This window comes from Thalassophryne amazonica, chromosome 11, assembly GCF_902500255.1.
Source record: "Thalassophryne amazonica chromosome 11, fThaAma1.1, whole genome shotgun sequence".
Taxonomy (NCBI): domain Eukaryota; kingdom Metazoa; phylum Chordata; class Actinopteri; order Batrachoidiformes; family Batrachoididae; genus Thalassophryne; species Thalassophryne amazonica.
The window spans coordinates 97,316,584-97,333,656 of NC_047113.1; the positions used below are offsets into that span (position 1 = coordinate 97,316,584).

General features: G+C 40.6%; 1 protein-coding gene across 1 annotated transcript in view; it reads right to left on the reverse strand.

Annotated features, from left to right (window-relative positions):
- The window catches only part of tctn1 (tectonic family member 1), a 52,780-nt gene that overhangs the window by 33,299 nt on the left and 2,408 nt on the right, over positions 1 to 17,073 (reverse strand). The window contains 3 exon segments of the mRNA XM_034180972.1: positions 3,378 to 3,383; positions 7,786 to 7,806; positions 7,989 to 8,101. Coding sequence (XP_034036863.1) covers positions 3,378 to 3,383; positions 7,786 to 7,806; positions 7,989 to 8,101 — 140 coding nt within the window.

A 17,073-nucleotide genomic window follows, 5' to 3' on the forward strand; every position in this document is an offset into this window, starting at 1 on the left:
ACACTCAAGTAAGTAATTTAAAAATGTGTCAATACGCAAAAATGTGCAGTTCTCACATGCCCGAAAAATAAAATAAAACATTTGTTTGGAATTCCCCCAGATAAATGTGTTCCCTTCAAAAAAATGAGCTGTAACTTTGCAACATGTTTAAAAAATAAACCAACATTACAATGCTGGACCTTCAGCAGAAACAAAATTTTGTCACTTTTGTGAGGTTTGAAAGGTGGTACAGTGGTCCCTCGCTATAACGCGGTTCACCTTTCGCGGCCTCGCTGTTTCGCGGATTTGTTTTAGTCCAGTTTTGCATGCGTTTTTTTACAGTGCATTGTGTTCCGCGGCCTCATCAAGCAGCCGGTCGCAACACCGCGAAGGAAGAGCACGCGCATTGTGTTCTGCGTGTCTGTTTATAAGAATCTTCTCGCCAAGAAGAAAAAAGAGCGCCAACAACTACCCATAACTGTGTTCTACACTCGGAAAAAGACACCTGCAGCGAGGTGTGAGTCAATGGAAAAAGATGTGACAGCGCAGCGGCGCCAGGACGAAGAGGCGCGATCAGAGGAACTGTGAAATACTGGTCAATCACTATTAATAATTTCTTATGTGTCCAACCTCGTACGTTGATCGTTAAAATTAAATTTGTTAGTTCTAAAAGCCATCATAATTATTTATAGGAAAACGTTCTATTTTTATTTCTCAAACAAATGTTTGGGCCTGAAAACAGGTTGGTCTTATTTTTCTACTCAGGTTTGAACTGAGAGTGTTTACACACGAGAGAAAAGTGAGAAAATGTTCATGCCTGATTGAGAAAAGTGTATAAAGTGTGTAGTGAGGGGTTTTACAGCTTTAAAACGTCTATAATAATTGTAAAAAATAACGCTGGCCACTTTGCGGATTTCGCCTATCGCAGGCTATTTTTACAACGTAACTCCTGCGATAAACGAGGGACCACTGTATAGGTTTAAGTGTTTCAACACGAGCCAGATTCTTTCATTTTAGTGCATGTTTTTCCACAAGTTGTTCATTCTCCTCTGCAGGGGTTCCATGTCCCTCTCCCCTGGGAAGCAGTAACTTAAAACATCCTTCAGCTAGTTGAAGTTAGAACTTGGTGGACGACGGCAGGAAGCAGCTGACTGTTTGCTGTCCGGACGCTCTTCTTGGCTATATACGGTTGTATATCGGCTTCCTTTATTTCTTCTTGGCAGATTTGTTGTTTGTTAGGTGTGTGTGCCTACTCTGAGGCGTATTTAACTGCAGTTTTGTACTGATACGGTAACGATTAGAGCCGGTAGCGGTCAGAGCCAGTAGCGGTTACCACCAGCTAACGGTTAGCACCGGCTTGCCTTCTCGAATGTCCCCCAGCGGGACTTTTCCAGCTGTTTAGTGATATCGGTAATCCTTCTGCTGCTTCTACAGGGTGCTGCTGGAAGCAGCGTGAGGCCAAGCAGCTATCACTTGGAGCTAGTTAGCTTAACTCGGGGAAAAAAAAAAATTGCTAGCAAATGTTAGCGAAGATAGTGATCCTAACTACTAAACTGTGTGTTTATTTAGCTTGAAAGAGCCCAGCAGCCAGCTTGCTTTCTTTGTTGGCTTTTGGTGACTGTGCTTACAAATTGCAGCTAGCAGCAGATACTGCAGTTGACCAGCATTAAAGGAAACAGTAGCGTGCTAACTCTGGTTGGGAGACGACCCGGGTTTTACATGATGCATTCTTGACGACAACGGCGGAAAAAAACACCAAAAACAGCAGACAAGCTAACTTTTTCAGCCATAGACCCATCATACAACACAAACCAAGAGCCACTGGACCATTCTGACCACGAACAGCCCCCCGACAACGAACAGAAAACGGATAAACAAGGCAAAGAACGGAAACGACTTGGCGACCCCCAAACAAATATGGCAGCAAGTAATAAAAAAAACATGAAGATCTGATGCAGGAAAAATCAAACGAGGATAGCGCGGATATAGACAATGACAAACAGCCAAAAAAGCCAAACTAAATACGGAACCTGAACTTGAAGACACGGACTTGGATTATGACGAGGCTGGGTTTAGCCAGGACGAGATAGCCAATGACAGTGGGCCAACAGAAACCACTGATGCAGACACTGAGGGAATAAGCAAGGAAGAAATAGGAACAACAACCTCCCTCAACAGGAGAGAACTAAGGAGACACCATACCCTCGACTACAAAGCATTTAGTGAAGGAAAAAAGATAGAAGAGAGAAGTACACAAGATGGGAGAAAAAGGGGAGCAAAAAAGATAGGGAAAAACACAGACCAGCAGCAACACCTAGCCCAGGCTAATATGGAAACACTGCTACACAAAGAAACAAAACTTATAGAGTGGAAAAATAGGTTAAGCGACAGAGAACACCAACTTAAACAGCAAGAAGAAATGATGCTACAGAGAGAAGAAGAGACCCGGAGGAGAGACGCAAAAGCGAGAGAGGAATGCAAAGAGCTTTTGGAGAAAAAACTCCAGGACAAGCAGAAAAAAAATGCAGGACAAGGAGGACAGGATAAAAAAAAAAAGGGAAGAAAAAGTGGAAGAAAGAGAAGCAAAAGCAGAGGAGAAAGAAAGAATGATAATTGAGTGGCAGAAAAAACTGCTGGAAAGGGAAAAAAGTAACAAAAAGCAACAGTCAAACCAAACGGAAATAGAGAAATTAAAGGAGGACCTGTGCAACAAGAGAATGCAACACCAGGAGGACACAGATAAAATTGATAGACTAACAATAGAAAACACCACTCTCAAAGATAAATTGAGAGAAAATGAGAGGACCATCCACCAGGTAGAAAAAGACCTAAAAGAGAATACAAAGGAAAAAGTGAGATTAGAAAAATACTGCGATGAGCTTGAGGAAGTCAACAAAGACCTGTTAGAACAATTTAACAAGAACTCGCCAATAGCACCAGATCAAGAGACAACATCAAAGAAACTGGAAAAAAACCTTTTGATAGCAGACTCTAACAGAAGGCACATAGTCCAGCACCTGTTAGAAGCAGACTGCAAAGAATGGCATGCTGAAACCACCATTTACAAAACGGAGGATCTGAGGAGGATACAGAGAAAAGATATAGAGGAATTTGATAACCTGGTCGTCCTCCTGGGAACAAACAACATAAAGGATGGACTGGACGGAAAAAGAGAAGCAACAGAATACATACACCTACTGGAAGAACTAAAAGGAAAGACAAACCAAGCAACTGCATTATATGTTGTAGAAATTCCCCCGATAGGGAGAAGGACAGGTAAATCTGAACGAGAGAAGTTCAATTCCCACTTGACAAGATACATACCAAGCGACATGAATAAAATAAGGACACCAGCGGTGGTAAGCAGAACGCCTACAGAGGACCTACTCGACGATGACCTCCACCTGACCAAAGAAGTTGCAGCTGAATACGCCAATCACATAGTCAAATATGTAGAGGCCGCTCAAGGAAGGAAGCTGCAGAAAAGAGAGGATTGCGAACATACAATTAGGCTGACAGCCAACCAAAGTGAGGATGTACTGCAAATAATTGGGAAAAATGGATGGAGGATACAAGACATGGAAAAGAAACACAAAGTCAAAATCATAGTAGATCACGAAAAAACCAACCACGATCAAAATCCGAGGAGAACAAAGGAGCACTGAAAAGGCAGAAAAAGAGTTGAGGGCAATAAGTGAAGAAAACACTGAATCGACAGAGAGAAACAGACAGAAGAGAGCAAGCAAAGGATGTGGTATGCCGCTACTGCATAAAAGGTATATGCAACAGAGGCACTAGATGCGTCTACAAACACGTCCAAGGCCAAACACCAAACAGAGAAGAACAAACATGGACAAGGAAAATGACCAGACAACGAGGCACATCAAGATATGAGGAAAATGAAAGGACACCGAACAGGATAAACATCGAAAAAATTAAATAGGACAACACCCAGAGCCCTGAAAAAAGAATAAAAAGACCTGGAGAAAGAAATACGAAAAGAAAAGTAACATTCAATAATGAAGTACAAAAATATACGATACCATGGATAGGAACAATAAGGGAGAAAAGAACCAAACACAAAAGAAGGAAAAAAAAGCATAACCAAGGGAAGGTAAACATCATATACACAAACATCAACGACATTAGAGGGAAAATACACAGCTTATCTGAGATAATATGAACTAACAACACAGATATAGTAATAGTAACAGAAACAAAAGGAGAACCACCAATAATACCCAACTTCACATGGTACTCCAAGCAAAGACTAAACAGAACAGGAGGAGGCATAGCAATTGCTATAACGAATGAAATAGCAAAGCACACAACAGCCAAAGAAAACCTAGAAGACAGCACAATGGAAATACTTTGGCTAAAAATAGAAAACCCAAAACATAAATCGGACTTCATAGGATGCTACTATGGACCACAAGAGACATGCTATAAGGATGAGGTGGAAAGGCAGTACGCCGTAATCAGAACACAAATCCAATGCTACAAACAGGAAGGAAATGTACTACTAGCAGGAGACGTCAATGCAAAACTGGAAATTAGAGCAGGACAATACCAACAAAAAGAAAGTAGAAATGGGAGAATCCTAAAAAACCTACTAAAAGAAGCAGACTGCAAGGCAATTAACCTCAAATCTGAAACAGGCCTGTGGACAAGAGAGAACAGACACAACGATGAAAAATCTGAATAGACTACATAATAGCATGTGACGAAATGGAACAAAGAACAACAAGAGTAGAAGTTGATGAAGCAGGAACCCTCAGACCCAAAAGTAAACATGGGGAATCAGATCACAACACGATAGCAGCTTGCATCCAAATACCAGAGACCAGCAGAAGAACAAAAACAATTAAAAGATGGAACCTAGAAAATGAAGAAGGTTGGAAGGAATACAACAAAGTACTGTCCAAAAAAATTACAAATAAAAAACCTAGTGAATACAAAGAATATGAAACAGTAATAAAGGAAGCCCTAAAAGAGACAACAGGACAGAGAACAATAACCATAAGCCAACAGAAAAGAAGAAAAGACCCAGAAACAAAAGGCCTGCGGGAGAAAGTGAGAGAGAAAAGGAATATTTTCCAGAAGGCCGGCAAAGAGGAAAAAAGGAAGCTCTAGAGAGCTACTACGAAGCACAAAGGAAACTAAGAAAGGCAACGGATGAAAAATATAAAAAAGAAGTTCAAGAGAACCTGAACAAAATTATTACCAGCAGAGACCCAAGAAATGAGATATGGAAAATGAGGAAAAAGTTAGCCAAGAAGTGACAGGCAGAATAACTACATCACAGAGGACAACAGAGAAATCACTGATGAGGAAGAAATCAAATCCCACATAGCAAACTACTACGAGGACCTATACCGAGCAAGAGAAGGTAAACCGGAGTATGAGGCATGGACCAACAGAATATCGGCAGAGGTTGAGAGAGTTACAAACCAACTAAGACCGCAAAACATACCAAAAATAGACCTCGAAGAGATGCTGCGGGTAAAGAGGAAACTAAAACGGAAAAAGGCAACAGGACCAGACAACATAGCAAACGAAATATTCATAAATGCAACAAATGGCACTATGAAAATATACTGTACAATGTTTAATCAAATGGCACATACAAACAAAATCCCTGATGACAGGTACAGGAAAAAAATAGGATGCCTACTATGGATGGACGACATAGCCCTCATAGCAGAGACGGCCAAGGAAATGCAAATAATGCTAAATATAACAAATGATCTGGCAAATAGGTACCACATAGAATTTGGGGAAGAAAAAAGTAAAGTTATGACGATAGGGAAACCAAAAGATGATACAAATTTCTACATAGGACCCAAAAAACTGGAAAAATGTGTAAATTACAAATACCTAGGGAAAATAATCAACAATAACAACAACCAAGCCGACCAAATAGAAGCAAAAAAGAAAGTAGAAGGAGCCTTACAAACCATCCTACAAATAGCAGGAAGCCCGGACCTAAGAGGAATAGAGATGAGAGTTATCTGGCAACTAGTGGAATCATGCATAATCCCAATAATTGTGTATGCAGGAGAGTCAGTGGTAACAACAAAAAAGGAGGGGAACCAAATCTTGGACAATATATTAAAATGGCTCCTAATACTACCAACAACAACACCGAGAGAAATCATGTATGCGGAAACAGGGCTCTGGGATATAGACCATATAATACAAAAAAACAAGGTCAACTTCCAAAAAAGGATAAATACAGTAGGATCAGACCTAATGAAAAGAATAATCAACAACAATAGTAAACCATGGAAAAGGGAAGTCAACAGGAAAAACTGCAGATAATGGATCAAACAAGCAAAGGAGACATAAAAAGGAAAATAGGCGAACAGCTAAAGAAGACTATCAAAGAACAAGGAGAGATCAAATCAAAGGTAAAACATTACATTGAAAATGTAAAAACGTTGGAAGTAGGAAAAAGGAAACCCTACCTGGACAAACTAAACAGGATGGAAGCACATAGCATCATGATGGAAAGAACAAGAATGCTGGCAGTAAAATGCAACTATAGGAATAAATATGCCAATGTATCCTGTAGGTTCTGCAATGCTGAGGAGGAAACCCAAAAACATATACTAGAGGAATGCCAGCAAGTCAATAGGCAAGAATGCCCGAAAGTAACAAAGGAGGATATCTTTGAAGAAGATACAACCAAATTAAGAGAAACTGCAAAAGCTCTTACACGGATCAAGGAAAAGCTAAAACACTAATGTGCTGCTCCCCCCTCAGAACGGTAGGGGAGCCCCCAGCAGACCTGGGAACGCACACACAAGAAGAAGAAGGAAGAAGTGATCCTCCAGTGAGACCTGGTACCAAGACATCCGGTCACATCACTTTAGGTCACAAAGATGAGCGTCCGAGTCGAAGCACCAGGACCATCATTCTCCTATAAGGGTTTCAGCATCACCAAACATCTCTGTCCAGTGACCTCATGACTTTATGTTGTTTGTCATTCAGCTGCCACCGTTTGCTCAGGGTCACCACAACACATCTACTACAACTTTACAGCAGATGCCCTTTCTGACGCAATTCCAAGTTTACCTGGTGAAACACACACACAACCCCTGTCTTCTTATGAGTTCTCCCATCCAAGTACTATTAAAGACTTACTCTGTTTACTTTCTAAGATCTGGCAGGATCCGGCCTACACAAGGTGGAGAAGCTGCATGATCTCATGACTCTATGACCACTTTAAAATAAAATAATCTGAGATTGTAATGAGCAAATGGCAGGAATTCTTCAAAAAACAAACTTAAAGCTGTGAGAGTTCCTGTTTCCTTCTATCATTGTGGTTAACCTTGACCAAGTTCTGTGCTAACTTCACTTTTTCACAAGTGCAAAGGAGACATTACTCAAGTTTTCAGGCTGTGTGTTCATCAGGCTAAAACAAACAGGTGGACCTTCCAGGCTGGGTTTGTGTTATCTTGTGAGGTTTTAATACTTTCATGAAGCTCCTTCATTAACACCACACTTCAAGATTTGTTTTCCTTTGCGCCCACAAATCCCTAAAATGCTTCATATAAATGAGTTTCAGAACTGTCCAGCTGAGCAGTGACACACAAAACATAATCAGGGAGTCTGTCTTGAAAAACAGAAATAATTATTTTGTACTGCATTACTCTATGTGGTATAATATTAAGTTTTACAATTTAATTCCAGATTATCATCACGATGGGCAGACACTGTGTGTACCAATGACATACATGATTACTGTTTTTATTCAATTAGCAGCTGGATATAAATAAGTAAATAAAAAGTGAATATACTTACTGCAGCATCTTTATTCTTCCCCTGTGGAGCATAAGAGACTGATTTTACACATCATTGAGATAATTGTGCTTCCATGGAGCTCTTTTCTGTTTTAAGCATAATTACAGCTTTAAAAGAAATCCAGGACAAAAGGTGAAAATCCTTTGGTGTTAAACTGATTAAAATACTGAATGTCATCATGTGTGATGTTCGATGTGACTCACAGCAAAGAGCTGAATGTTGGTATAAGTGTTGATGCCGAGGGACGGCAGAGTTTCGCAGACCTGCTCGAGGGCCGCACGCCGTAAACACTGACTGCTCTGATCCTTTAGGAATGCTAATGAGACAAACAGCAAAAATTAAATAAACCCCCTTTTTTTTTTTTTAAAGAAAACACTCTCAAATAAAGTAACACTTCAAATGTATATGAAGAAACAAAAAGCATGTGATAAAAGCAGTGTTGTATGAAACAGCCAAGCATAAATAATACGTCAGTGGATATGCGAGTACCACAGAACAAATCCGGTGTATAAAACAAGGCTAGCCCACTTTAATGCCGAGTATCACCTCTCCCGGAGGGATACTATATTTTGGATTACTGTTCAGGCTAAACACCTATTCAGACAGGACTAGTTTTACGATGCATCCAGAAAGTATTTACAGCACTTCACTTTTTTCACATTTTATGTTACAGCTTAATTCCAAAATGGATGAAATTCATTTTGTTATTCAAAATTCTACTCACAATACCCCATAATGACAATGTGAAAAAAGTTTTTTTTTCAGATTTGTACAAATTTATTAAAAATAAATAAAAATAATAATAACTAAAAAAAAACAAAGAAATCACATGAACGTAAGTATTCCCAGGCTTTGCTATGATGCTCAACATTGGGCTCAGGTGCATCCTGTTTCCACTGATTATCCTTGAGATGTTTCTACAGCTTAACTGGAGTCCACCTGGGGTAAATTCAGTTGATTGGACATGATTTGGAAAGACACACACCCATCTATATATAAGGTCCCAGTTGATAGTGCATGTCAGAGCACAAACCAAGCATGAAGTTAAAGGAATTGTCTGCAGACCTCTGAGACAGGACTGTGACAGAGGTGATTGTGTTTGGCCCTAGTGGCTCCTGTGTACCCTCCCCTGTTGATTTGGGTCCATTGGCAGCTTATGTAAAGAGTATTGTTACTAATTTGGGTTTTAAGATGGACAGGGATTTTAAATTAGTGCAGTATAGGGCGAGTTTCTATCACCTTAGGCAGCTTGCTAAGATAAAGCCTTTTCTCACACATCAGCACTTTGAAACATTAGTCCATGCCTTCATTACCTCTCAGCTGGATTACTGTAATGCACTTTATTTTGGAGTTAGCCAGTCTTGTCTTGCAGCATCCAGTTAGTTCAAAACACTGCCACCCGTCTGTTAAAGAAAGAGGGAGCACATTACACCTATCCTGGTCTCCCTCCACTGGCTGCCTGTGCACTTGAGAGTTATTTTTAAGATTCTTTTACTTGTTTTTAAATCTTTAAATGGCCCCACCCACCCTACCTCTCTGAGCTGCTTCACCCCTACGCCCCTGCACGCTGCCTCCAGTCAGCGGATCAGCTGCTTCTTGAGGTACCAAGGTCCAAACAAACGCTCAGAGGGGATGGATCATTTTCTGTTGCAGCGCCAAAAAATTTGGAATGATCTACGTTTGCACATTAGACAGGTCTCTTCACTGTCTGTTTTAAAAACCAATCTTAAAACTGACTTAGACAGGTCTCTTCACTGTCTGTTTTAAAAACCAATCTTAAAACTGACTTTTATTCACTGGCTTTTAACACAATATGAGACTTGCTCTGTTTTACTTGTTTTGCTTGTTTATTGCTGTTTTTATTGTTGTTGTTATGACATTCATGTACAGCACTTTTTCAGTTGTGGCTGTTTGAAAGTGCTCTAGAAATAAAGCTGAGTTGAATCACCATCAAATACATAACAAATCACATCGAATCAGGAACAGGGGCGAATCGTATAGTCAGTATCGGCATGTATAGCTAATGTATCATATGACTGGTAGTGCATAGAGGTGCGTATTGAATCATCAGTGATGAGATTCACATCCCAAACACACACACATATATATATATATGTGTGTGTGTGTGTGTGTGTGTGTGTGTGTGTGTGTGTGTGTGTTTGAGCTGCTGTGATAGCTGTACATGCATTCAAAAAGTTGCACCCCTATCTTGCATCGAACACGTGTGGAATCATGTGGAACAGAAGCCATTAACTATGTGCAAAGATTGAGGCAAATTGCTGCCTGCTGTACACGCATGTGCAACTGCTGCATGTGATGTGCACCTCTGATGCGACATGATGCACTCATGATTGTGTTTTCAAAGTTTATTTAATAGGTTGGTTTGAGCTTTTTGTGTATGTTTTTATTAGTTTGTTTTTTCTATCACCAGGCTGTAACGCCGTGAGAAACGAGCAGAGAATCTTAAAGCTTATAGCAGGGCTCTCCCTTACCAATGACACTGTGCCATCATGTGCATGTCATCACCATCATGCAGACTTTGAAATTTAGGGTGTTTCCTTTCTGTTTTCCAGGGTAATTATTTATGTTTCACATCATTACGAATTTCGGCCCTTTCCCAGACCGTAAGCATTGATGAAATTGTCAATCTGTGCTTACACGTGAATGCAGCCTGTGAAAAACTGAGCTTTGGAGTGTGGCTTTTCCTCAAAAGCTGCACTGACACATCCACTGCATGATGTTGATGAAAAGATAAGTTTTAGTGTCACAGTTTTAGTGTCAGGTGTAAATGGAGCCAAAGTCCAGACAGGACTTTTATGGCACTAAAATGCTGTTTGTGTATCTGTTTTTGTGCAGAGTTCACAGCACAAAGGTAGACAGAGTGAATCTTTCCAGGCCTCGGAGCTCATGAAGTAGGAAATACTTGAAGCATGTCTTAACTCCCATGGGATGCGCATTCAATTTCTCTGCTACAGAATCACCTGTCCAGTAAAAATGTCAGCACAGCAGCACAGCCTGTAGGTTTCACAGAAATGAGACAGATGATGGAAACTATGCTTAAGATGAGGCACTGAAACCAGATTTGCGAGCACTCAGTGACTGCAAGCACTAGATTCCGATGAACAAACTGTTCTCTGGGACATCCTGTAAATCTGTGGGATTCACATTAAGTTGCTGGACAACACAGGCACGATGAGTGCTGTGAAGAGTCGGCGTGGAGCCTCTGCCATCTCTTCAGTGAATATTGCCGTTCATCTGCAAAGAGCTCATGGAGTCAAACATTCCTCAACGTGTGCCGACATGTATGCAGGAGAAGGAAGGTCCGAGTCTTTAGGGTCATGGTGCTTCTAGTCTTAATGTACGGTTCTAAGATTTGGACACTAACCATTGTCCTATATCTTCCCCACACACACAGTCACTGGTGTTCCAAAGAGGTCTCCCATACAAGTACTAACCAGGTCCCGTACTGCTTAGCTTCTGAGATCTGATGGAATCAGGCTTTCACAAAGCAGAACGGCTGCATTTTATTGATAACACTTATAATTAATTAGGGATGCACGATACACAGTTTTTCACTTCCGATCCGATCCCGATACCTGAATTTGGATATCTGCCGATACTATTCCAATACCAGAGCTCTGTTTGTATTAATATTATTATTATTAGCATTACTGATGTTTTTCTGAGGATATTTTGTATTCCCAGTTATACAGCTTCATGATTAAGTGTTTAGAGGAGGATTTTCTTAAAAAGGAGACCTGAAAGTTCAGCTACAATTTGCCTGCCTGCTGGCAAATTGTTGCTAAGATGCAAGCCTAGATTTGATGTTTTGGTGAAAGAACTAAGTACTTTTTCTTAAAAGACTTTTACAGACTTATTTTTATAGACTTAAAAGAGAAAAGACAGCACCCTCTCTGTCTGTCTGTCTCTCTCTCCTCAATTTTCAATTTCAGTGGAGCTTTATTGGCAAAGCAGACTTGAAAGTTCAGCTACAGTATGTCGGGAGGCACATGGGAGACTCGAGCCTAGATCTGAGCACTTCTCGTTTATTATAGTTCCTCTCTATTTTACTTCACCTTGAACCTATCAATGGTGATGCAACAGGCCAAATTTGTCCCAACTTTTTTTCTATAATTTCTTCAGAGTTGTCATGTGTGTCTTGGTGAGTTCCCTCGCAATTCTTCTTTTTTACATCATCATTCAGATTTTGAGAACTGTCTACTCCACAAGTTTTATTTTTATGACTGATGTAAATGAACTACGAGACATACAGTGCTCTCCAAAAGTATTGGAGCATTTGTTATTTCACACATTTTAATTTGTTTATGCCATGTCAAACACAAAAAATACAAAAAATAAAAATTTCTAAAATTATCTTCCTTAAACTCAAACTGGAAGTAAATTTCTACAACTTCATATAAATTAACTAAAAATAAAACAGCCAAGACGATGGGTTGCATAAGTAATGGAACACTTTGGTATAATACCTGTAAATAATCTGTTTTTTTTTTTGTTTGTTTGTTTGTTTTTTATATGGCTGCGACGCTACGCACGCTCTGATTGGCTGCTTACCGGTCTGATATTTTTCCATATCGTACCGGTTACCATGACAATCGGTCTGCAATGCATATTTTTGTTACAAACAAGGAAGAAAAAAACACAATCAAGTCGGACATGAACGTACTCTGTAAATATTTGAACAGCAAAAATACAGATTGAAAGTTTATGAGCAAATGACCTTGACCATCTGTTAAGATAGTGGAGGTGAAGAAAGTGAACAGGTCTGACTACGAGCCAAAAACCGTCAGCAGCTTTCATATTTGGGCGATACTATATTGACGAAGTTCCCAGATATTAATGCATTTGCAATGCGGATTCGCGACTGAACACACTCAGAAAAACGTTCACAAAATACGTGTTAAAATGCCATTCTGACCTGGATATTGAGCCAGTAAGATTAATTAACATTAAATTATATAAACAAAATATTAAACTTACTCTGTTTACACCCACACATTCCAAAATATTAGTGTTGAAAGTTACACAGATGTGATCTGTTCCAGCTGCTGAGACGTCCTGCTGCTGCTGTGTTCAGTTCAGTGCGGCTCCGAAAACCATTACAATACATTTATATATATTACATTTTTACACAATTATCCTTTATTGGCCGAGTTTCATTCATGAAGTCAGTGGTGTGGGTGTACATCTCTGTGTGAGGCTGTGACTGAGCAGCACAGTCATTATAATCTCTGAGCAACAGCTCGGTTATTTAAGGTGCAAAATAAAATAGTCGGTCTTGTCAAACAATTTTAATCACCAACGACAAGTATTTTAACTAGACATCAGTGTAGCAGGGGAAAATATCAACTAGACATAAGTGGAGACTTAATGGTCCATGTCCTCTGACAACACAGGTATAGCAGGCAACATACACCTGTTAATCGTGTCAGATTCGGCCCCGGCTTGGGTTTAGGTTTGAGTTCATTGCTTAATTTCCTCTGTGGTTTTCCAGTTTTACTTTTCATATGTCTATACTTTGTCATTTTAGTCTCTGTTTGGTTCTGTTTATGTCTTTTCTGTGTGTTATTCTATTGTCACTGGTTCATTCTTTGGTTATCATTCATTTCTGTAGTCATTCATTTACACTCAACAAAAATATAAATGCAACACTTTTGGTTTGGCTCCCATTTTGTATGAGATGAACTCAAAGATCTAAAACTTTTTCCACATACACAATATCACCATTTCCCTCAAATATTGTTCACAAACCAGTCTAAATCTGTGATAGTGAGCACTTCTCCTTTGCTGAGATAATCCATCCCACCTCACAGGTGTGCCATATCAAGATGCTGATTAGACACCATGATTAGTGCACAGGTGTGCCTTAGACTGTCCACAATAAAAGGCCACTCTGAAAGGTGCAGTTTTGTTTTATTGGGGGGGGGATACCAGTCAGTATCTGGTGTGACCACCATTTGCCTCATGCAGTGCAACACATTTCCTTCGCGTAGAGTTGATCAGGTTGTCAATTGTGGCCTGTGGAATGTTGGTCCACTCCTCTTCAATGGCTGTGCGAAGTTGCTGGATATTGGCAGGAACTGGTACACGCTGTCGTATACGCCGGTCCAGAGCATCCCAAACATGCTCAATGGGTGACATGTCCGGTGAGTATGCCGGCCATGCAAGAACTGGGACATTTTCAGCTTCCAAGAATTGTGTACAGATCCTTGCAACATGGGGCCGTGCATTATCCTGCTGCAACATGAGGTGATGTTCTTGAATGTATGGCACAACAATGGGCCTCAGGATCTCGTCACGGTATCTCTGTGCATTCAAAATGCCATCAATAAAATGCACCTGTGTTCTTCGTCCATAACAGACGCCTGCCCATACCATAACCCCACCGCCACCATGGGCCACTCGATCCACAACATTGACATCAGAAAACCGCTCACCCACACGACGCCACACACGCTGTCTGCCATCTGCCCTGGACAGTGTGAACCGGGATTCATCCGTGAAGAGAACACCTCTCCAACGTGCCAAACGCCAGCGAATGTGAGCATTTGCCCACTCAAGTCAGTTACGACGACGAACTGGAGTCAGGTCGAGACCCCGATGAGGACGACGAGCATGCAGATGAGCTTCCCTGAGATGGTTTCTGACAGTTTGTGCAGAAATTCTTTGGTTATGCAAACCGATTGTTTCAGTAGCTGTCCGAGTGGCTGGTCTCAGACGATCTTGATCAGGATATGTCATTCAAAGCGCATATTAAACAAATATGTAGGACTGCCTTTTTGCATTTATGCAATATCTCTAAAATCAGAAAGGTCTTGTCTCAGAGTGATGCTGAAAAAATAATTCATGCATTTATTTCCTCTAGGCTGGACTATTGTAATTCATTATTATCAGGTTGTCCTAAAAGTTCCCTAAAAAGCCTTCAGTTGGTTCAGAATGCTGCAGCTAGAGTACTGACGGGGACTAGCAGGAGAGAGCATATCTCACCCGTGTTGGCCTCTCTTCATTGGCTTCCTGTTAATTCTAGAATAGAATTTAAAATTCTTCTTCTTACTTATAAGGTTTTGAATAATCAGGTCCCATCTTATCTTAGGGACCTCGTAGTACCATATTACCCCATTAGAGCGCTTCGCTCTCAGACTGCGGGCTTACTTGTAGTTCCTAGGGTTTGTAAGAGTAGAATGGGAGGCAGAGCCTTCAGCTTTCAGGCTCCTCTCCTGTGGAACCAGCTCCCAATTCAGATCAGGGAGACAGATACCCTCTCTACTTTTAAGATTAGGCTTAAAACTTTCCTTTTCGCTAAGGCTTATAGTTAGGGCTGGATCGGGTGACCCTGGACCATCCCTTGGTTATGTTGCTTTAGACGTAGACTGTGAGGGGGTTCCCATGATGCACTGTTTCTTTCTCTTTTTGCTCCGTATGCATCACTCTGCATTTAATCATTAGTGATCGATCTCTGCCCCCCTTCTCGGCATGTCTTTTTCCTGGTTCTTTCCCTCAGCCCCAACCAGTCTCAGCAGAAGACTGCCCCTCCCTGAGCCTGGTTCTGCTGGAGGTTTCTTCCTGTTAAAAGGGAGTTTTTCCTTCCCACTGTGGCCAAGTGCTTGCTCATAGGGGGTCGTTTTGACCGTTGGGGTTTTTCATAATTATTGTATGGCCTTGCCTTACAATATGGAGCGCCTTGGGGCAACTGTTTGTTGTGATTTGGCGCTATATAAGAAATAAGTTGATTGATTGATTGATTGATCTTGGAGGTGAACATGCTGGATGTGGAGGTCCTGGGCTGGTGTGGTTACACGTGGTCTGCGGTTGTGAGGCTGGTTGGATGTACTGCCAAATTCTCTGAAACGCCTTTGGAGATGGCTTATGGTAGAGAAATGAACATTCAATACACGAGCAACAGCTCTGGTTGACATTCCTGCTGTCAGCATGCCAATTGCACGCTCCCTCAAATCTTGCGACATCTGTGGCATTGTGCTGTGTGATAAAACTGCACCTTTCAGAGTGGCCTTTTATTGTGGGCAGTCTAAGGCACACCTGTGCACTAATCATGGTGTCTAATCAGCATCTTGATATGGCACACCTGTGAGGTGGGATGGATTATCTCAGCAAAGGAGAAGTGCTCACTATCACAGATTTAAACTGGTTTGTGAACAATATTTGAGGGAAATGGTGATATTGTGTATGTGGAAAAAGTTTTAGATCTTTGAGTTCATCTCATACAAAATGGGAGCAAAGCCAAAAGTGTTGCGTTTATATTTTTGTTGAGTATATTTATGATCTCCTCATTGTGATTATGTGTTCTGTTCTTGGGTTTTATTTTTGGTTATCATTTATTGTGTATTCAGTCTTTCATTACATTAATCTGAAGTCACTGGTTTTGTTTTCTGTTCATCATTTATTCTCTGTTTAACCAATAGTTTGTTTTGCCATTTTGATTGTATTCACTTTCATGCATCCGTTCCATTCTAGTTTTGCTTATAATCATTAGTTTTCTTGTTAACCACTTTTAGACTAGTCACATTATTTCTTAGTTTTGCCCCTTTTGTTTTGCTCACGCTAATTATTGTTTGTCTTGAGCACGTCACGTTTTTCACCTTTAGCTTTTCTGTCACTAGTTTATCTTGCCCCAGTTCACTTTGCTTTCCGTCTCACTGCACCCTCTTGCATGTACCCTTGTCTTCTTCGGTCACACCCCCTTCCAGAGCCTCCCACACACCTGCACCTCATTACACCTTGATTAGTCTGCCCCTTACTTAAGCCCTCACAGTTCCTCTGCTCAGTGCCCAATTGATGACTTTGTTCACTCTCTCGCCTCTCATTTTCGTCCTGTTTGCTCAGAAGAGTTAAATGGTAAATAAATGGTGAATGGACTGCATTTATACAACCCCTGGCAAAAATTATGGAATCACCGGCCTCGGAGGATGTTCATTCAGTTGTTTAATTTTGTAGAAAAAAAAGCAGATCACAGACATGACACAAAACTAAAGTCATTTCAAATGGCAACTTTCTGGCTTTAAGAAACACTATAAGAAATCAAGAAAAAAAGATTGTGGCAGTCAGTAACAGTTACTTTTTTAGACCAAGCAGAGGAAAAAAATATGGAATCACTCAATTCTGAGGAAAAAATTATGGAATCACCCTGTAAATTTTCATCCCCCAAATTAACACCTGCATCAAATCAGATCTGCTCATTGACATTGACCCTATGTGTCTTTTTGCAAGGAATGTTTTTGCAGTTTTTGCTCTATGGCAAGATGCATTATCATC